Source organism: Vigna radiata, chromosome 7, assembly GCF_000741045.1.
Source record: "Vigna radiata var. radiata cultivar VC1973A chromosome 7, Vradiata_ver6, whole genome shotgun sequence".
In the NCBI taxonomy this organism is placed as follows: Eukaryota; Viridiplantae; Streptophyta; class Magnoliopsida; order Fabales; family Fabaceae; genus Vigna; species Vigna radiata.
In genome coordinates this window covers 6,393,409-6,414,547 of record NC_028357.1, presented here as the reverse complement: position 1 = coordinate 6,414,547, position 21,139 = coordinate 6,393,409, and the positions used below count along the sequence as shown (strand labels likewise).

The 21,139-nt window shown below is 33.5% G+C and overlaps 2 protein-coding genes across 2 annotated transcripts; one reads left to right on the top strand and one right to left on the bottom strand.

Moving 5' to 3' along the window:
• The first annotated feature begins 11,859 nt into the window (after nt 1–11,859).
• On the top strand, nt 11,860–15,534 carry LOC106768785 (acyl-coenzyme A thioesterase 9, mitochondrial-like). Its single transcript, XM_022782998.1, has 5 exons — nt 11,860–12,465; nt 13,021–13,198; nt 14,113–14,579; nt 14,823–14,951; nt 15,202–15,534. The coding sequence occupies exons 1-5, from the start codon at nt 11,956–11,958 to the stop codon at nt 15,406–15,408; spliced, it is 1,491 nt and encodes a 496-aa protein (XP_022638719.1). The 5' UTR covers nt 11,860–11,955; the 3' UTR covers nt 15,409–15,534.
• Nucleotides 15,535–15,698: 164 nt separating this feature from the next.
• On the bottom strand, nt 15,699–20,356 carry LOC106768783 (formin-like protein 2). Its single transcript, XM_014654106.2, has 4 exons — nt 18,595–20,356; nt 18,288–18,508; nt 17,621–17,865; nt 15,699–16,777 (listed from the first exon to the last, which is right to left on the bottom strand). Exons 1-4 carry the CDS (start codon nt 19,911–19,913, stop codon nt 15,971–15,973), a joined length of 2,592 nt encoding a protein of 863 aa, XP_014509592.1. The 5' UTR covers nt 19,914–20,356; the 3' UTR covers nt 15,699–15,970.
• Nucleotides 20,357–21,139: the final 783 nt, after the last annotated feature.

Below are 21,139 nucleotides of genomic sequence, written 5' to 3'. Positions count from 1 at the left end.
AGAAATTTTAACTCAATAAAAGAATCTTTCCATGAGTAAAATCTTTTTATGAAACCATATGTACTGAAAATAAGGTTTAAACAAATAATACCACTTAAAATCTCTTGGAATCTATACTTCATGTTAATTAGCGTCCCTAAATATAATTCTAGTGTGAAACCATGACTGGGGCAGTTCTTATATGGCTAAGTCTAATTCCATTGTAATTTAACAAAATGAATAGAATAAAAAATCACATCTTAAACACATAAGTGCACATATACTATCATATAACAAGGAAATCTTACTGATTGAATTTTGCATCACTTGCGAAACAAATTAAAATAAAACATCTTATAGTATTTATTTTGGGTTTTACACTACACACGTACATTAAAGTCAATGCTTTTGAGTAATCGATCTTTTTTGAAGCTACTTATATAAAGAAGATGTATGAAGAGAAGACAAGAAGAAAAATAACTAGACATACTCTTACACTGCCAATATTCTCTCGCTCGTGCATCGTCTAGCTCTTTCAAAAAGAAAATTCTTTGTAACAAATTTTCCATATAAACTTTGTATTGACAAATATCCTTTCTAAGAGAGCTTTTTATGTACTTGTTTTCAAAAATACTTTGCTGTTTTTGGATAATCATAAGTGATTTAAAACACTTGGTTGTTTAATTCAACGGGTGTTAATCGTTTATAGTCAGTTGGACTATCTTATACCAAGAGTGGTTATACTCATTATAAACCAGGAGTGGTAAAACTCGTATCTTTTCAATGATAATGGAACCCTTTAATAGTGAATCAATATAAAATAACAAAAATCTGTCTCTCTGTTATCTTTTTTATTGCTTTTTACAAGCTTTCTGAATATCCTTAGTGTTCCACAATGTCTCGAGACTGTCTAACTCTTGCAAACAATGTGTAAATTACAACAAGTATTTTTTTAAACTCTATTCAAACCTCCCCCCCTCTTTCTACACTACAAAAATTCATGACAACGATTACCGAAGGAAATAAATTCATTGGTAAATATAATTTATCGACAGATTCTAAAATTTTAATTACAGACGAATTTTTCAAACGAAAAAAATACATCGGTAAATTTGTCGGTAATGCATATTTCACTTATCGATAGTAAAATCTATCGATAAATCTGTTGGTAAAAAGAGCGGTAAAATCCTCGCCCATTTTTCTCCCCCTCTCCACGAGCCACATTATTTCTCCCCCTATTTTTCCCACACTTCTCCCATCTCAACTCAGACTACCACAATTACAAGGCTCTAGGATGGAGGTGAACAACTTAGAGCAGTGTTGCACGCCGGCATCTCTTTCATCAAACAGATAGAATCACCGCATGATATAGATGGAGAAAATGTCTCTAATGCGAGATGAAGAAAAAATGGTTGTGGCGTAGTGGGGTGGTGTGTCAGTCGTGGGTGTGCTGCTTTATTCAAGATGGTTTGCGCGAGAAGACAGGCATGGTTGTGGTGTGGTGTGTCGTTGGAGATGAAGAAAATATGGTTGTTCAAAAAATAGATAGGGAATTTTTCTCAATTTTAGGGCTTCTAAAAAAAATTAGGGTACCTAGGTTGAGTTTTGGATTTTGATTTTAGAATGAATTGGGTTTTTGTTTTGATTTAGGAATGAAGGAAGACATTGATATAAAATGAAAAACTAAGAAAGAAGAAGACGTTGAGAGAGAAAGAATATGAACCAGATCGCAATATTTATTGATGGATTTATCGATGAATTTATTTGTCGATAATTATCGAAATTTTTTTTGCTGTATTTACTGATGAATAGTTTCATCGATAATTACCGACGAATTTTTCCTGTATTTATCAAAGTATTTTTTCATTGTTAATTACTGACGGATAAGATTTCGTTAGTAAATATTACCGACTACATTATTACTGACAAATCTTTTGTTCATTAGTAATCCGTCAGAAAATATTATTATCGATGGATTATTGACATTTTTGATGGATTTTGGTCGTCGACAATACATGTTTTTCTTGTAGTCGAGAGTTTAAATGTTACTTTAATTGATATCAAAGTTAACCTATTGGGGTTAGTTCATAGTTGGACTAGAGGAACGATCCAAATCACAATGAAAAATGAAGGATTCGTCATCAATCGCCATCTCTATTCAAGGGAGAAAAGTTCGATTATTGGAAACAAAGAATGATATCATTCTTTGAGTCCTGCCACAATGATATATGTGTGTGTGTGTGTGTGTGTGTGTGTGTGTGTGTGGGATGTTGTTGAACATGGAAACTATATACTCTTGGATAGAGGGAGAGCCCTTTGGCTAGAAGCTCAAATGACCAACAACTAAGGGACCTTTTAAATTCTAAAGCGAAGTTAAAAAGGAAATACTCTTAAGTACATGGGAAGATTAGAGTTAGATGAAGAAGGGGATGAAGTCAATCTATGTCTTATGGCTAATTCTATTGAAAATATGCTAGAAGACTCTAATAAGGTGGAAGACTTTTTTTACTTTCACTCTATTGTTCATGCATACAATGAACTATTGTCAAACTCTTTCAAATTATCATAAGCTTTTAAAGTTTTAAGAAAGCATTCCAAAAAAGTTCAAAGGAAAATGGTATTTTAAAGGTTTAATGTCATTTTAGGTCCCTATTTTCGTCCAGAATCTCAAATAGGTCTCATTCTTTTTCGGCGTCTCAATTGGGTTCTTATTTTTGTAAAATTGAACCAAATAAAGGTTTTCCTTCAAATTGATCAAACGTCGTTTAAGATGGGATTACGTGGTCAGTGTATTATTTAATCAGACGTGGTACCTATTTATAGATATAAATATTATTTTTGAATTTCATTTATCTTATTATTATTATTAATATTTAATATTTTCGTGCAGAATCAAAGTTTAATCTGGACCTACAGGCCCAACCAGGTCAAACCCATCCAGTCCAAAAAGTATAGCCGTGATGTCGCCGATGGCTACCACGACTCCCGTCACAACCGTCGCACATTCAACCTGCGTCCACTCTCTAGGTTACTTCGACGGTGGAAACAACCACAGTCAAACTCAACCGCAAAAACAGAACACACACACCATACCACGAGGTCAAAAACCTCAATCGCAAAATCAGAAAACTAAACAGAAACCCAAAAGCAAGATTGAAAAGCCTAACTTCCCAATTCGCAGTCCAAATGCAAGAAATCCCTACGCTGCGACGTTGTTGTCGATGCCACTGTCCTAACCACTGCGCCATGAAGAAGGAGGTTGCGCCTGCGTTGTCGGAACACGCCTTCCCTAGCGGCGATAACACCCCAAAGGAAAACAGAGGGGAAAAAGGGTTCTCTACAAATCGCGATCCAGAAAAGGGAAGAGAAAATATGGCTCTCTGCTAACAACGTGAGCTTGTGCCAAGGTGGAAGTGGAAGAAACTCTTCCTTCATTGCGCGATGAAGAACCGTGCCCAGATTGCACCTCCACCGCATCCTTTGCACCCTCTGGTCCACACGCAACACTGGTCTTCCCCTCTCTAGCAAGACTCGCTTTTAATCCCTCATCCGCCTCTCTTCCCTCTCTCAACTCAACCCCGTAAGTAACCCTCTGACTTCACCAATTTTAGTGTCAATTGCTCCTTCTCTGCTCTGGCCGCGACATGACCCCGGCTCTATTGCCCCGCTCAATCGCACTGATTCTGAAACGGCATCGCCAGGCTTCCGGTGTGATTTTCCCCAATCTAATTTCGATCTGCAAAGAAAGGGTTGCACTTAATTTAATTTGTTTTGCCCACTTTTCCCTTAATTAAATTTGATTTTCCCTCTTTGCACTCAATTTTTTAATACAAAATACATTTTACACACGTTTTTAATGCCACCTCAGATTAAACAATACCCTGAGGATGCCACATAAGATAATCTTAAATGGTCATTTGTCCCATTTAACGACAAGTATTTATTTGATTCAATTTTATAAAAATAAAGACCAAATTGAGACATCGAAAAAGAAGAAGACCTATTTGAGATTCTGAGAAAAATAGGAATGACATTAAACCTATTTTAAAACATGATTTAATAGCATCGAAAGATAATATAAACTATTTGCAAAAAGTTTTTTTAAAATTTGTTTAATCCCTTTTTGAGTTTACCTGTTATTTTAATCTCATTACTCGTGTCACGTTTAAAATATATTCTTTCTTACATGAGAAAAAAAAAATGAGGATTCTCAATATTACTTAGATGTGTCTATGACAACATTTTCATCTTTTATTTTTATTAGTTCTAAAAAAAAAATAAGATTCTTATATCATTACCTATAATCATACTTCAGTTTAATTGTTTATAATATCATCTTGTATCTAACGCTTTCAAAGTGGTTAGTAGATATTTGAGACTAATGCATATGATCTTGGTCATTGCATGGACTCTTAATTACGATAACTTAAACGTTGTAAATTTATACATGAAGCTGATACATATATTAAATTATATTACATGAGATGCACACATAGCAACGATGGCAGGTAAGAAAGAGAAGGAGCAAGCAATATTATTTCTTCTCTTATTTTTTTGGTAAACTTTTTTATAATATTGTAAAGAATATTTTGCCAGATTTTTTAAGAGGGGATACAACATTAATGAGTTGTGAACAAATTCATACAAAAGAACAAGATATCACTTTCAACCAAAAGTATTAATATAGTAGGTTTTTAAGTTCTTTTACTTATCAATGTAAAACTTCCAATTCAACTTAAATTTTTAACTCTTTTTTCAAATGTTAGTTTGTCCACAATGGAATATCTCTCTCTCAAGCATCATAATTTAACCAACGTTTAAACTTTCAGAGTTTTCAAGCCAACCTTCAATTTTTAAGAGAGCTGGAAAAAGGTTCTGTGAGTGTTTAAATTTAGTTGACTCCACTCGAAAGAAAAAATGTTTGGTTTTGTAAAATTCAGCCGAGTTGCAAAAGGATTGATCAGAAAATTTGAAGATAAAAATTTTGTATTTTATTTTATAATTTTTAGTTTAAGGCCTTTGTTAATTTTTATAATTGTTTTCTAATTATTTGTACTGAATTTTAGAAGTTTTGTAATATATAAGATTTTCGCTGAAGTAGTTAAGTCATGTTCACATGAAGCAATTAGAAACATTCATGAGAATTTTATGGATAATAATATCATGATACACTTTTACATTCATTTGACATATAATACAAGAATAAAATAATCTATAAAGTGAAAAATTTTGTAGTTTTTCAAGGTAGTGTCAAATAAATGTAAAAAATTTAGGTGTGTCAAAAAATTCTTTTTCAATTTCATGCATTCATTTGATTGGTTAATCGTAAGTTGCAGCGCTAGCATATATCAGAATTGACACATGGATTGCTGATTAAGCTGTGATTCTAATTTGTTTTCGTTTGTTGACAACAAAGTAAATCAGTTCCTTATTTTGTATTCATTAAGAAGCAACTGACACAGTTCTATTCAGATTTCGACTCAAGCATTTTATCGAACAGTTGAGCCGCTGATCAATATAAGAGTGGCACGCACGCAAGTTGTTCGATTGATTTTCGATGCCTAATAAAAGCACGCACATAACCATTTCGTTGATTAAATACAAAATAGATTGAAATCTATTATGATTTAATTCATATATTCAATTTAGTTGATTAATTACTTAAACTTAAATTTGAATCTTTAAATAATTACGATAAAAGGATTATTGGTACTTTATTATGTTGATTATGATATGTTTAAAATATTAATTAATATTACTAATATTAGTATTTATTAGATTTAAGTTTTAATTATATCTAAAAAAGATATCTTAGTCATTTATCAATACGAGACTAATTATTTTACTTTCAAATGACTCAAAATTTATTTAATATAAAAACGAATGCATTGATCTATAATTTTACAAAATTTAGATACTATAAAATTAGATAACGGTAAGTAAAACTATTAGAGAAGACTAAAGAAAAAAAAAAACATAGGTTCTCTTAGAGGATAAAATATGGTAAAAGCGGAGCAACCAGGTACTAAAATAAAGAACGCATAATAAGTTATGTTATATTGCAAGAAATGTCTACTACTTTTGTTTGACAATAGATTCCTTAGACAAAAGACAAATAACATAAGGATTTTTTGAATAAAGAACCACACTTGTTTCTTTTCACCAAATTTCTAAACAAAACAGTGTAAACTCTAGAAAAATTGTATGCTATAAATTAAGCAACACTAGTGCAAAAACAACTTATAACGTCACGCGTTTAATGTCGAACCACTCAATAACCAACGTTAAAAATGACCGGTGACATTTTTGTAAATAAATACAATTATTAAACGTCGTTTAGAATTGTAATTCGACGTAAAAGAATATAAAACGTCAAATGCTCCAGCTTTAGATGTTAAAAGGTTAGTGAATTAAAAAAAAAATTTGAGCGGGAGATTGAAAATTCGTTTACTTTATCTTAGCGCGCAGGACCTTTTCTCTGCTCAAACTTTTCTCGACGAAATTTAACAACCATCACATGTAATCTTTCTTTCATTTGATACAAATGCATGTTAATTAACTACTTTAGGTATGATTTTCGTTTGTTTTCACCGATTATTTTCGTGTTCTTGTCGGAGCATTCTGCTTTCTCTATCACTGGTGGCAACACTTTATTCCGATGAACCGATGTTAGTTTTCGTTTTCGTTTTCGTTTTGAAGAACTTATTTGTTGATAATTTGTTTGTTATTTTTTTGTTGAACTTGTTTGATGTTGTTGTTTGGTTGAACTTGTTTGTTATTAGTTTGATGTTTGATTGAACTTTGTTGTTTAATTGAACTTCTTTGTTGTTTTTTTATTATTCTTTGATTGATCCTATATTACTGTTCATAGTTCATGCTTTATAAAATATCAAAAATTGAAAATTGTTTTTCCTGCTTTTCAGGTCTCGTAGAGTGGTAAAAGAGAATCACAATTATTTAAAAAAAATAAAAAAGAATTTATTAACGTCGTATATTGACAAAATTCAACGTCAATTTAACGTCTCTTGATATAACGTCTTCGTTGCTTTTGTACTAGTAAAAATGTACATTGTCCAAAAAGAACTAGCCATTCGAATGTTGTGGATAGAAGAAAGAAGCATTTATTACTATATGAAATTCATTTATTCCATCAATCATTAACAAGCTCTTCTGATGAGAGAAAAACATCTAAAATTACTCAACAAGCCTATATAAACCAATTCAAGATGTAATTTTCAAACTTTGGAAGTTAAAGCCAATATATAGTTATTGTTTTTGCTATGTATAAATTATTTTAAGAACACAAATTGACTTTGAAAATTTGGTAGAAAATATTATCAATTTTGTTTAAACTATTATTTCCCTTTACTGTCAATAAGTAATGAGTTTTTTTTATTTGCTAAATTATAAAAATATAACAGTCTAAAACAACTAATTTCAAATATTACACGTTAAACACGTTTTTTTATTAGTAGATAATTGTCAAATATTAAAATAATTATTAAAAACTATACTGATGAAGTTTAAAAAAAAAAAACATAATTAAACAAACGAGCTTAAGCTCAAACTTTGTATTTTTTTAATGTCAAAGTCAAAACTTGAACTGGACTTGTTGATGAGTTATGTATGAGAAAATAAAGAAGAAAAACGAGACAAACTACGTTCTATAGTTACAAAATTTTACTTAAATATTTAGTCAAAAAGCATCCCAATTTAACACTACTAATATTAAAACAACAATATAGAGGAAAACATAACTCTACATATATGTCTTCAATGATCAACCTTTCTAGTGAGTAAAAGTGTGATCAATGATCACCAATCATACAATATATTCATCTTATACTAAAGTGGATGTTTCTTAAATATTACTTGGTTATTAGGAAACAATGATTGTTATTCAAAGAGTATTTGTTTAACTCAAAAAGTGGCATGTGAAAAGTTAACAGAGACATGTGAAATAATACTTATTTAAGTCAAAAGTGACTTGTAAAAAGAGTATGTTCTAACCAAAAATACCTTGTTATGATTTTTTGGGTTTCTAGTTGGTACATTCAAAATTGAGTTTGTTCATAGTGAGAATTGTATTTTGTAAGCATTAGTTAGTAGTTTTGTCATTTCCAAGTCCAACCTTGTACATTTTAAAAAACATTAAATAAAGTGCATCATAGATTCAGAAAACAATCTTTTGGGTAATAGGAAACTAACTTTAAGGGAGAGACCGTAGAGGCACATTCTAGAGATTGGAGTCACTCGTCATCATCGCTATTTTCATCATCTATCCATTTTCTAGTACTTATAATATTTAGAAATAACTAGCACCATTATTCATAGGAGTTAGACATGATGTATCTTTTCTCATTGTGAATCTCCTATTCAATATATTTCTTTTCCACTACTCGTGTTTTATTTTTGTTCTTAATTGCATTATTATTGATTGCTTTTTATTGATATCTAATTATTAAAACATAATTTAGAACCTTGATTGGGATAGAACAACTAATAGATTTTGTCTTTAGACATAGAGTTTAATGAATTAGTCATTATAAACATATGAATTTAATGTGAACTTTCGGTAAAAATATATAAGGAATTATAGTTTTTATTATTAAGGTTTAGACTTGACTCTATGGAATTATGGTTTGTTAGCTTATGGTGTAAATGTTAGAGTAAAAATAGATATATATTGGTGTTTTCACATTAAATTGATACATGAAATCTAACCCTAACTAAAATTTCTACCATATAGTTAATTTCATAAATTTAATTGCTTTCTAGAATTTAGAATTATTTTATATAAAAATCAATATTTTTCATTATATCAAAGTTCTTAGCCTTAATCCGTAAATAATCATAGGTTTTTTATACAAACGTGAGTCTCTTGGGAAAACGATATTTAAACTTTCCATTTTATCACTTGCATAATTTGGTACACTTGCCAATATTTTAACAAGTTTTTGAGGTCACTAGGGCTAGCCTTTTGTTTAGTAATTGTGTTTTATTTACCAATTTTGGTTTAAATTGTTCATTATTTGTTTATATATTTGTATGTCAATTTGTTGTGTATAGTATAAATTTTGTTTATAAATTAACATTTAACTATTAACTTGTCTCTTCTATTGTTTCCTTGATTTGTATGTGAGGTAGGGAAAGAGCACACCAAAAGCACTAGCAAGCATAATCATAACACGCGTGGAGCTTAAAGACGTTAAACAAGCGTTCATTGGGAAGCAACCCACTATTTTCTAAGTTTTAAACTTTTCTAAGTTTTTTTTATTTAATTTCATTTAAATTTTGTTTTTTAACATCAATCATTGGGATACTTTGCTTTCCTAATGACCAAACACCATTATTTCAACACTCATTCGGCCACTATACTTGCCCAACAAAATTTTGGCACTGTGAATACACTCGTTGGGTGAACTAAGCTCGCTTGATAAATTTTTGCATTTGTTTCCATGTTTAAAATTGAAATTTTTGAAAAAGGTTTTAAGAGGGAGATTGTACCACTTGTCAAGCGAGTGGTCGCGATTCCATTCACTTCGTCAAAATTATCAATAGACAACACCTTTTAAAGAACTCTTATTTAATCAAGTACTCTAAATCAAAATGTGAAACCAAAAAACAACACTTTATGAAATAAACGCTATAGATACCATTGCATCCAAAAGGCACTACCTATTATTTATTAAAAAATTACTAAAAAAATTTCGCACCCTTTCATCTTCCCTCCTTCATTTGTCCTTGTTTGTTCTTTTACTCATTTGTCTTTTTTCATCTGCATTCCCATAAATAAATTCACATGCTCATTCTTCTCTTCATTTGCATCCATCATGTTCATCCTCAACGAAAAATTTACAGGTAGTAGAGCTTGGACGGGTTGTCCACGTTGATGAGGGGTTTACACAAACTCATCTTCGGAGGGCATTGACACATATATTAATGAGAGGTCTCGGAAGACTATTGTAAATCAAGTTTTTAACAACATTCAATCTTATACTATTTATTTTCATTCAAACTTTGAACTTCATGTTACTGATGTTTGTATATTATTTAACAGGAAGTTTTCTCTCTTACACTCTCACAAGCCAAATCTGAGGTGGGATCTACTCCTAATGTTGCATCAAGAGTAGATGTTGGTGATGATGACCTCATCAGGACCCAGTGTTGAGTTGATGTCGTCGGTGGAAAGAAGAAAGGACGACTATATGGGCCAAGACAACTTGCTGCCAATTACAATGATGAAAAAAGCATATTGAAACACCAACCATCTGCATTCAGCACTTCTGACGAGAGCAATGTTATCCTTAGACAGAAATTAAAAGCTCGTGACCAGGCTTATGATGCACTTTTATAGAGATTTGAGAATCTTGAAAATCTGGTCATGACATTGTTGCCTCAACAAGGACAAAATCGGTTTGCCGATCATCGTCTCAGCAACAACACCCATCAATGCAACCCACCCCAATGAAGCCATCTATACAGCAATAGCCGCCTCCCCAAAAACTGCCTCTACAAGAAGAAGAACATAATTCTGATGATTATAATGATTATTAGGAGTTGATGAACTTTTTAAAACATTCATGTGTTGTTTTTTTATTTTAAAGCTTAGTTGTTTTATGTGTTGCTTGAAATATAGTCATACAATAAATACTTATTTCAATGATATGGATGTTGAATGATTGTATTGATTGCCTTGTCTGAATTGATAATTCTGAGTGCATTGATTACTTACCTGGCAAGTATATTGTGGTGGGTAAGGAATATGAACAATAGCACTGAAAACTATTTTGATCATTATCTAGCTGTTAGTATTGTCCGCATGTTTCGTGCTTCATTACCAACAACTATTATCCTTTCGTAATTACTGACGACCTATTTCTTTAATTTTTTTTAAGCTAACATATTCCATGTATCCTTTTCTACATCTGTCACATCAATTAATGAATCTAGTTCAGAACAACAACTCAACTTAATTTTAATCCCGTTAACCCAATTTAACGACTAAGACTCAATTGTATTGATTCTTCACGTATAGAAACCCAATTAAGAGAAAAAAAAAAACAAACAGAAAAAAACCTATTTAAAAAAACCTAAGATTAATAGAGATTATCATAATAATTAAATATAATCCTCATTTAGCAAAGATTTCTCTAAAACTTTTAAATGACACATGTGATCCTTAGACACCACACATACAACAAAAATACTAAAAAGACTAGCAATATCAAAACATAGACTTACTCTATTTGATGACCTCATCGAATTGGAAACTAAACCTTACCATAAAAAAATCTTATAATGTATTCCGATGTTCAAACAAACGGACATATAAATCATAAATATAGAGAGATGTTAAGGAAAAAAAATGATAAAAATAATAGTTTTTATAAAATAAAACTTGATTAATTAACCTATTTATATTTAAATTTTTTAATTAATAAAATAATAAAATGCCAATTATAAAAATTATTTCTCAAATAGTTTTTTAATAGAACCTTACAAAAAATCTTATCTCTCAATAATCTTATTTTATTTAGTTTTCTTTTTATTTTCATTTGTTTAATTGACATTTTTTTTATTATTATGAAATTTAACTTTATATCATAATATAATTCATTAGAAATTAAAAATATTCATTTGTTAAAAATTTTATCAATTTATTTTAATATGTATATATTTGTTATTAAAAACTAAAAATAAACGTAATCGAGACCAAATTAAATTAGATTGAATCAAATTATATTTCGTTAACAATAAAGTAGTTCAATTGAATAACATTTCCATCAAGATATATACTTTTGTTCCACTCCAAATTTCATACCTTTACTTTACAAAAATAAATAAAAAAAATTAATTAATTAATTAAAAATGACACTTGTTAGAGATATTAATTAAAAAGTTAATTAACATTACATTGATAAGAGAAAATAACATTTTTATGACAGTTATTATGAGTGGGCAGTATCAGAATCCATGATCTCACTATCTAACTTTGGTGGAATAGCCTGCATTCAATTTTCACCTTCATTCCATGCAATGCAACTCTTGAGAAAAACAAAACCATGTGTTTCCCTGTTCCACCATCTTCTCAGACTCAAAATCACACCCAATTCCTGTTGCCCTTCCAATCATTTCTCAGTTGTTTCCACCACAGACCCAACAACCACCGAACCGACAACACCAACGACATCGACATCTGTTCTGATCGATGCTGGATCTTCTAACCGTAAACCCGTTAGTCTGTGGCCGGGAATGTTCCATTCCCCTGCCATATACGCTCTCTGGGAAGCCAGATCCTCCACTTTGGAAAAATCCAATGGCCCCTCTCTTCCCAAAGCCCCCTCCCGAAGCAGAACCACCATCTTCTACAACTTCTCCTCTGATCACATGCTTCGTGAGCAGTATCGGAACCCCTGGAATCACATCAGGATGGGCAAGCTCGTCGAGGACTTTGATGCTCTCGCTGGCACCGTTGCATTCAAGGTCCACTTCTTTTTCCAATTTTACTTCTGGGTTATGTAATTTGCTGGATTGAAAATCTTTGGTTTTTCTCATTTTGATCGAACAGCTTCAAGTTATGTTTTTTTTTTTTGTGCTTTCAATTACTTGTTTCGTCTGACAAAGAAACTCCTGTTAGTTGTTGACATTTTTTTTTTTAGGTTTGTTAAAGAGAACAATTGAAAATAGTTTTTTATGAATTAAAATGAACTTAAGCTTGTAAAAGTTGTTTAATTCAATACATTTTCCCTAAATTTGTTGTTGTAAAATAATTTTAACTAAGACTTTTTCTTTTCTTTTTATTTAGAAGTGCTTGTAGAAATTTGTCTAAATATAGTTATACTTTTTGGTTGTGCATTGTGCAGAACCAAAAATAAATTAACATTTACTGTAAAGGAAAAGTAAATTATGTTTGTCGCTGTGTGCAAATATTCATCGGTGGATGTTTTCATTCAGAAGTGTGTCACTAACAGTACTTGGGGAGATTTTTGTATTTATTGGTTTTGGTTATTGAAGCTTTTTTCCCCCACTTCTGAGCAGCACTGTTCTAATGAAGATGGCACAGCAAGATCCCTTCTATTGGTCACTGCTTCTGTTGATAAGATGGTTCTAAAGAAGCCAATACATATTGATGCTGATTTAACCATTGTTGGTGCTGTTACCTGGGTTGGCCGGTCATCCATGGAGATTCAACTGGAATTGATTCAGTCCACACAAGGTCCTATAGGATGAATACAAGTTGATTCTACTTTCTTTGGCCATTGTTTTATGAGATTATGGTTTATTTTTTTAATTATAATAGTAAGTGCTTAGAAGTAGACAGATAACATGTTACTATATACAGAATAAGAATCTGAGAAACTTGCCTAGGGAATACGTCAGAGATGAAATAGAACGAAGGGTCTATCTGAAGAGAATACAACATCTATTTATTGAGAAAATGTAGTGAGGGCTATGAGCTTGTAGCTAACTGACAAACTCTAACACAACAATTTACTTACATCAATTATAAAGTTACAACAACCATTAGCTTTATAGGTTCTATTAATACATGTATTTTGTCATGAATTTTGCTCAATTTTCTTTCCATTGTCATGTTTATTTTCATTTACTGCAGCGTGTTTACTGTAAGAAAGCCAATTTAAGAACCACAAGCGCTTCATTTGAGTGTTCACTGCTAGTAAATAGTTAATCTGAAACATATCAAAGTTTGGTTATTATTTTTTCCAAATTGGTGGTGCAAACCCTTTGTAGGATGAAGGCTTATTACGTATTTCATTCTGTTAAATCCCTTATGTATCCTAGTCTGCTGTCTAGCGTGAACATTTACTTGCTGCTGTAAATAACATGAAAACGTTCAGAATGACGGAAGTAAAATTCCAATGATGGAGTGACCAGGGGATGAGCATTTTCATATATATTACTGGATTACTTTTCTTTTCTCTTAATATAGTTCGCTGCACTAGTAGGTACTTGTATCAAAACAGCAAACAAATATTGATTAAAAGCCTGTTTATTATGTTCTAGTTTTATAAGCTCAAATCATATCTTTGTAATGTTTGTCTTTCAATTCCCTTCCAGTTCTGCATGGCATTCGTTATCAGCTTTCCTGACACTAAAACTTGGTGACAGGGAATCCCAATATATCTAACTCACCTGCACTTGTAGCCAAGTTTACATTTGTGGCTCGTGACTCTGCCACTGGAAAAGCTGCCCCAATTAACCAGGTCTCACCTGAAAATGAGGAAGAAAGATTGCTCTGGGAAGAAGCAGAAGAAAGGAACAAGTTAAGAAAAAGAAAGAATCAAGAACAGAAACATGGAGAGTGTGAAGACACTTCTAGGCTCAAAGCACTATTGGCTGAAGCGCGTATCTTCTGTGACATGCCAGCACTGGCTAACAGAGATAGCATCCTGATGACGGATACTTGCCTACAAAACTCTTTTATCTGCCAGCCACAGCAAAGAAACATCCATGGCCGTATCTTTGGGGGATTCTTGATGAGAAGAGCTTTTGAACTTGCCTTTTCAACTGCTTATGCATTTTCTGGTGCGGCTCCTCATTTCCTGGAAGTTGATCATGTTGATTTTTTTAAACCAGTAAGTACCCACCAAGGACAATACTATTTCTTCTAAATATACAATGATGTTGTAATCAGTAGTAATCTCTGGTCGTTATCATTTGAACTCTCCACCCTCTAAGGGAATAGATAATCATGATGATCTCATTTATGTGATCATCACTTTGGTACATGGACTGGGTAGAAAAACATTGGTAAAGGTTATATTCCATAGAAAAGACATTTAAACAAGACATTCAACTGAAACAAATTGATGATGCAGGTGGACGTTGGAAATTTTCTTCGTCTCAAATCTTGTGTCCTGTACACGGAACATGACAACTCAGATGAACCCCTTGTGAATGTTGAGGTTGTTGCACATGTGACAAAGCCTGAGCACCGCTCTAGTGAGGTCTGCACTATACACATATTACATAACTTTTCTTCTGACACAAAATTTAGTTGTGAAAAGAAATCTTGTCTTTTATAATTTGAGAGGGCAAAGAGGTACTGTTGTCGGCAAGGCCCTGCTAATTAGTTAACATCAGATTATATATCTATTATCAAATGGAATACAAAAAATGAGTGCATCACTTTGATTTGAAATTTACATGTTCACATATGTACCCATTTCACTCCATTTCATGCTTTTCTCCACACAGGTATCTAACAGATTCTACTTCACATTTGGTGTTGATCCTGAGGGTATTAAAAATGGGTTAAGGATTCGACATGTTGTTCCTGGTACAGAAGAGGAAGCACGGAAGGTTCTTGAACGCGTTGATGCTGAGAACTTAACTTTGGTTAAAAAAGATGGCAATCTACAAGTGGTAAAGGAGCACAAGAGCACACCTAACACAAATTTCTGACGGAGTATCTGTAGAACTTTCTTGATTGATTATACCCAAAGTTCGTAGTTGTGAATTGACCTATAGGTCGAAAATCAATCAAAAGCTATATTCGTTCTGGAATTTTTAAGGATGTTTTTATTCAAGTTTTGGGCCAATTATGACATCTTTCTACGTGGAACTACTTTTAACAAGTACTGTTTTAGTAATTTCAACATAATACTCTCACACTCAGTTTACATACAAATTTGGGAAAAAGAGCCAAAATTTGCCATTAATTTATTAATACAGATATAGAAAAGCAGCCAACCTAGCACAGAAAATAATATCCTCGTTATATAATCTAGGCAATAAAACATATACAGAGCTATATAGGCAGGAAAACAAAGAGCTGTGATGGCATGAGCCCTTTTTTCATCATCATCATCATCACAGGTGAGGGATAAAGCTGCCGGGTCTTTAGCTAAGTCGGTGATTTTTGAGTGAAAACGTCACTTCGGATGATGATATTTGGATGATAAAATCTAACCCATCACTGACCAAACATGAGCAAACTACTTCAACCTGTTAAAACCTGGTCAGTTTAGTCAGATTCGGAGGAATCAGATGGTTGCTTACCAATAATCTCAGGAAAAAAGGATTGCATTATAGGATTTGCAGGCATTACAGAATGACGGGAACCAACCAAAGTTCTCTCATTCACTTTACCAACTTCCTTGCAAACAGCATCTAGAATAGAAAGGAAATCCCTCACAACCATAAAAATTCTAAATGGATGAGCTTCTTCCTTTGCCGAATTTCCATGGAAATACTCAGTTATCTCCTTCACCGAAGAGAAACAATTTTTCTCTTGGGCCTGGATTGTTGAAATCTCTTGCTCTCCCCTTTCCAAGAAACCTTTCATCGCCTCCGAAAACTTTTGGTTAGTTTCTTTCAAAGGTGACTCTTCATTCAATTTCACTACTTGCACAACTTTGTCAATTCCTCTGGCAAGTTTGGCAACATCACTACTGAGCATGTCTGAATCCATAGCAGCTGCTTTTTTAACATTGGTGAGCTCCCCGCTCAATCCCGAAACAATTTGCAGGCCAAGCTTTTTAAAGTCAACCTCATCTTGAAGACTGTATTGTTGGACATTTTCAGAGGCATGCTGATGGTTAGAAGCAGAAACATGAGAACCCTCGGTTCTGACAATTTCCTGTACAACAAAATGCAACAGAGAAGTCTTTCCATCAGTTCCTTTAATATCAGCTAACTTTAAAAGTGTGTCCAGTTTGAACGCATGAGCATCACCACGATTGGTGCCAACATTCATTCTATTTCCAGTTCTTAATACTGCTTCAAGTATCTTCAAAAACATTCGACTATTCTTTAATTCCTCACAGGCCACCTGTAGAAAAGGATGAATATCACAAGTTCAGAACAACTGGTCTAGTTGTGCTTGTGCCTACCTAATCATTATGGCAAAAGGATTATTTTGGAAATTCCCATCAAGCAAACTTTTTTTAAAAAAAGTAAAGAATAATGCGGTTTTTTTTAATATATATGTGTGTGTGTGTGTGTGTATATATAATATAATGCATTAATATTGAGAGTAAACAAGGTTATTTTCACAAATTTAGCATCCTAAAAGAAAGACCGTATTTTCCTGAGGTAAGATGATTTGGTGGAAGCTAGTAGTTAGCCAACCACTATTCTTAAAGAAAAAGAAACTTCTCCATTTTCGTCTGAAGGTATAGCTTATAACCTCTACTCAAACATGACCAAATAATTATAACTTATATTCTCTGGCGTGAAACTTTTGTATCTACAGAACATAAACACATGATTCCCCATCACAGAACCAGTATCGACACCAAATGTCATTCCAAGGAAGTCATGCTGAAGCCAAGAACATTATTTCTGGACTTAATAGAATGCAAGTTCATGTTTTTCTCATAAATTGGAAAGGAAGCACTATGATTAATCTCATATCTTCTACATTTATTATTTGCTATACACAAGGAACCGACCCAAAACACGAGGTAGTGGAAAAGAGATAAGGCAGAAATATTTTCAAAATGGTGTCCGTAAATGGACGGGCAAGCATTGAGCTATGAAGCCATTTAGAGACAAAACCCCAAAGTTTATGGCATTGGTTTTTAACTTTTGCATCACGAAGAGTCTCCATAGCCTATTAACTAAACCATAAACATGAAATGAGGTTGTGGGAATAAGTTCAGAATACATATACCTCCAGAGTTTCAAATGACTTTTTAAGGTATTCTAATTCTGAATCAAAATTAGCAATGTAGAGCATAGCATCCACTCTCTTAAAAGCGAAAGGTATATCAAGAACAACTTTGAGAAATTTCTCAGCTGGGCCAAGCTTGAAGGGCGATTCATCTTGAAATTCCTTCAGCTTAGATTCTTCATCTTTTGTTGGAGCCATCTTTAACAAACTTTCAAGAAGTTCTGTTCCCAACGTATCACAATTGCCTGCAGACAGTAAAATTTTAAGCTTTAATATCTCCCCTAAAAGTAGAACAGCTTAGGAGAGAAAGAAGAGAAGCAATGTTCTTCAACAAGGTATAATAATTAGACCACATAATTTCTTTCATGAAAATCATTAAGTAGCCATGACATGGACAGCGCATTGCACAAAAAAACGTTTGATGTTATGCCAGAAAAAGATTAAAAATACTATAGGAGTTTTGGATATCACCACCCCTTGAATGATAATGAAGTTTGGAACGCTACATAGACACAAACAATGACATAATAGGCATATAACACGTAACATAAGTAATTGTGGCAAAATGGCAATAAAGAATAAGAATTGCTGTCTAAACAATTACAAATGCCTCCAGCTTTCTATATAGTCATTAATTTTATTTGGTAGAAGCAAATGGGATCATCACCTTCTCTGAGGGCATCACAAACTTCATCAATGGTAACATTGAGAGCCCTAAGCAAAATGGCAATGTTCTGAGACTTCTTAGGGTCAAGGACCCTATTCTCCATGGGCATGGGAGAAGCAGAATGAACTATGTGGCGCCGAGCATTATCTCTAATCGCAACCCCGACACCCTCCTTGGAATTATTTACCATAAAAAGCGTTTCAATCATATCCTCGTTCAACCTGCACCTCGAATCATTAAGCTCCCAACACAACAACATTAATGAAAAAACAATGCACTAGGTTTACGCAGTCAAATGATATCTTACTGAAAAGAACTGGGTCTCAACTGGTCCCAAACCATGACCCTGTCCGAGCTGGCCTTAACTTTATCCCAATGTAAAGCTTTCAACTTTGGCTTCGGTGTCTCCTCACTCACTTTCCTAACAGAAACTGGAGCTTCCCAAATCCCAGGCGGCGGAAGTGGCGGCGGCGGCGGAGGAGGTAAATTTCTCGCGGGAGAATTTTGGTCCCTTGAAGGAACATGCCATTCTTCCCTGGGAGAAGAAGATGATGAAGAGAAAGAAGGAGAAGCAGGGTTTTGTGGAGGGAGTGATTTAACACTTGCGGGGCTGAAATTAAGAGACGGGGAACGAGAGAAAGAGAGGGAATTGGAACGAGGGTACGAAGGGGTTCGAGAAGTGAAGCTTGTAGAACCGATTTTATTATTCACGCGCGAACTTGAAGCAGCAACGGCTGAAGGAGAAGGAGGACTATGTTGATTGTTCCCACCAGAAGAACTTCTTGGAGAAAAAAACTGTTCATCTTCTTCTTCTTTATCTGCCTCTTCTTGTTTTTCAACTTTTTCTTTCACATTTTTATCACCGTCATCTTCATTCATCCATGGTTTGAATTTGTGACGTGGCAAAGGTGGGAGTGGGTTCAGTTCCGGCGAGTCGCCGAGTTTTTGATACGGTGGCCGGAAACCGTCGTCGTGGTGACTGGAGCTTGTGTCTAGCGTTGAGTTCACCGAGTTCGCTACCGTGCCGAGGTAGAGTAGCTCCGACGTCGGGGAGGACTTTCCGCGGGGTTTTCTATCGACGCCGTCGGAGGCGGCGGCGTTCGACGGGAACAGGCGGAGGCTGTCGGATCTCGAGGCTTTCTCATCGTCGTCGTCATGGGTGGCGTCGGAGGAGGAAGTCCTGTTAGCGCGGCGGCGGTGGAGGAGAAAGAACGCGGCTGCGACGAGGAGGGCGAGGGAGAAGAGGGAGAGGGAGACGGCTAGGGCGGCGGCGGAGCGGTGGTGGTGGGAGTAGGGGTGGGGGAGGAGGAGGGAGGAGATGTTAGCAGGGAAAGTAGCAACGACGGTGGGGGAAGGTGGGAGTGGAGGGGAATGGTAAGAAGGAAAGAAAGGTTTTTGCGGCGGTGGAGGCGAGAAGGATGAAGAAGATGAAAATGGAAACTTGGGTAAATGGTGTTGCTTTTGGGGTTGAGGGGATAAAGCTGGAGGATGTGTTGGAGGGATAGAGATTCTGGGGAAGAGGGGTTGGTGAAGAACACGGCGAGGGTGTGAAGAAGAAGAAGAAGAAGAAGAAGAAGAAAAACAAAGTGTGAGAAAGAAAAGAAGAATGTTGAAGTGTGTACACATGGTGATGGCGATGGCGATGGTGGGTGTGTAAGAGAGTGAGAGAATAATGATGGTGTTGATGGAGAGTTAATGAAGTGATGAGATGGTGAAAGACTGGTGGGGAAGAAGAGACTGGTAGGAAAGTTAGTAAGTGGTGAATGTGTTGTGTTGTGTTGTGTTAGTTCAGGATGTCATGATTCTCTTTCTTCTGTTGCTGTGTTTGTTTTTACGTTGGAGCAGTAAAAAGACATATGATGTTGTGTTGGAGATGGGAAGTGTACGTGTACTTGTTATGTGATGAAGGTGGAAAATCTGCGTGCGGGATTTCAGAAGGACAGTGACGGTGAAGAAGATGATGAATGTGAATCGTAGCAATACTATTCATCTCTGTCTGAAAAGTTGCGATCTTTTTCTTGTCCTCATGCACTCATCGCCATTTCTTTCTTCTCACTTCACCAACAAAATTTCAAAACGCACTTTTATTGCATGTCTCGTGTGTCATCACCCAATATAATATTCCTTAAAACTATTTATTGATAGGCAATTCCTTTATTTTTTTAATTATTTCTCTTTATATATAACTTCAAATAAATTTGTTTAGTACGAATTTTCAATCACAATATTTATAAAAATTATATTAGAATAAATATATTTAACTATTTTTTCTTTCTCTTTAATTTTAAATTATTTTTATTTTCAAATTTTATAAATAAATAAATACAATCATCATAATTAAACAATATTAAAGATTTTTTTATATTACAAAATATCTTATTATGTGTTAATATGTTGATACATGTTGATATGTATGATTTCATGTAAATAAGGATAATGGAAACACTTGTGTTTTCAGATTTCGCAAATAAAGGTCTGTTATAATAAGTAAGTGAAGACTTTAAAAAGATATCCAAAGCAAGAGGAGTAATAGATAAATGATAATTTAATACTTATTTATATACTGGTCATCATATTACTTGTATGGATGGATATCTATTACTTATCAAAAATTAAAATTTAATTTATATTTTATTAGATTAAATTTAATTAAAAATAAAATTTAATTTATGTTTTATTAGGTTAAATTTATTTAAAATTAAAATTTATTTTATATTAAATTTACATTATATATTTTTTAAATTTAATTTTAGATTTTACTTTAAAAATTTAAAAATAATATTTTTTTAAAACATCTACAAATATTCATGGATACCTTTAAAATTAGTGGATATTTTTTAAATGGGTATCTG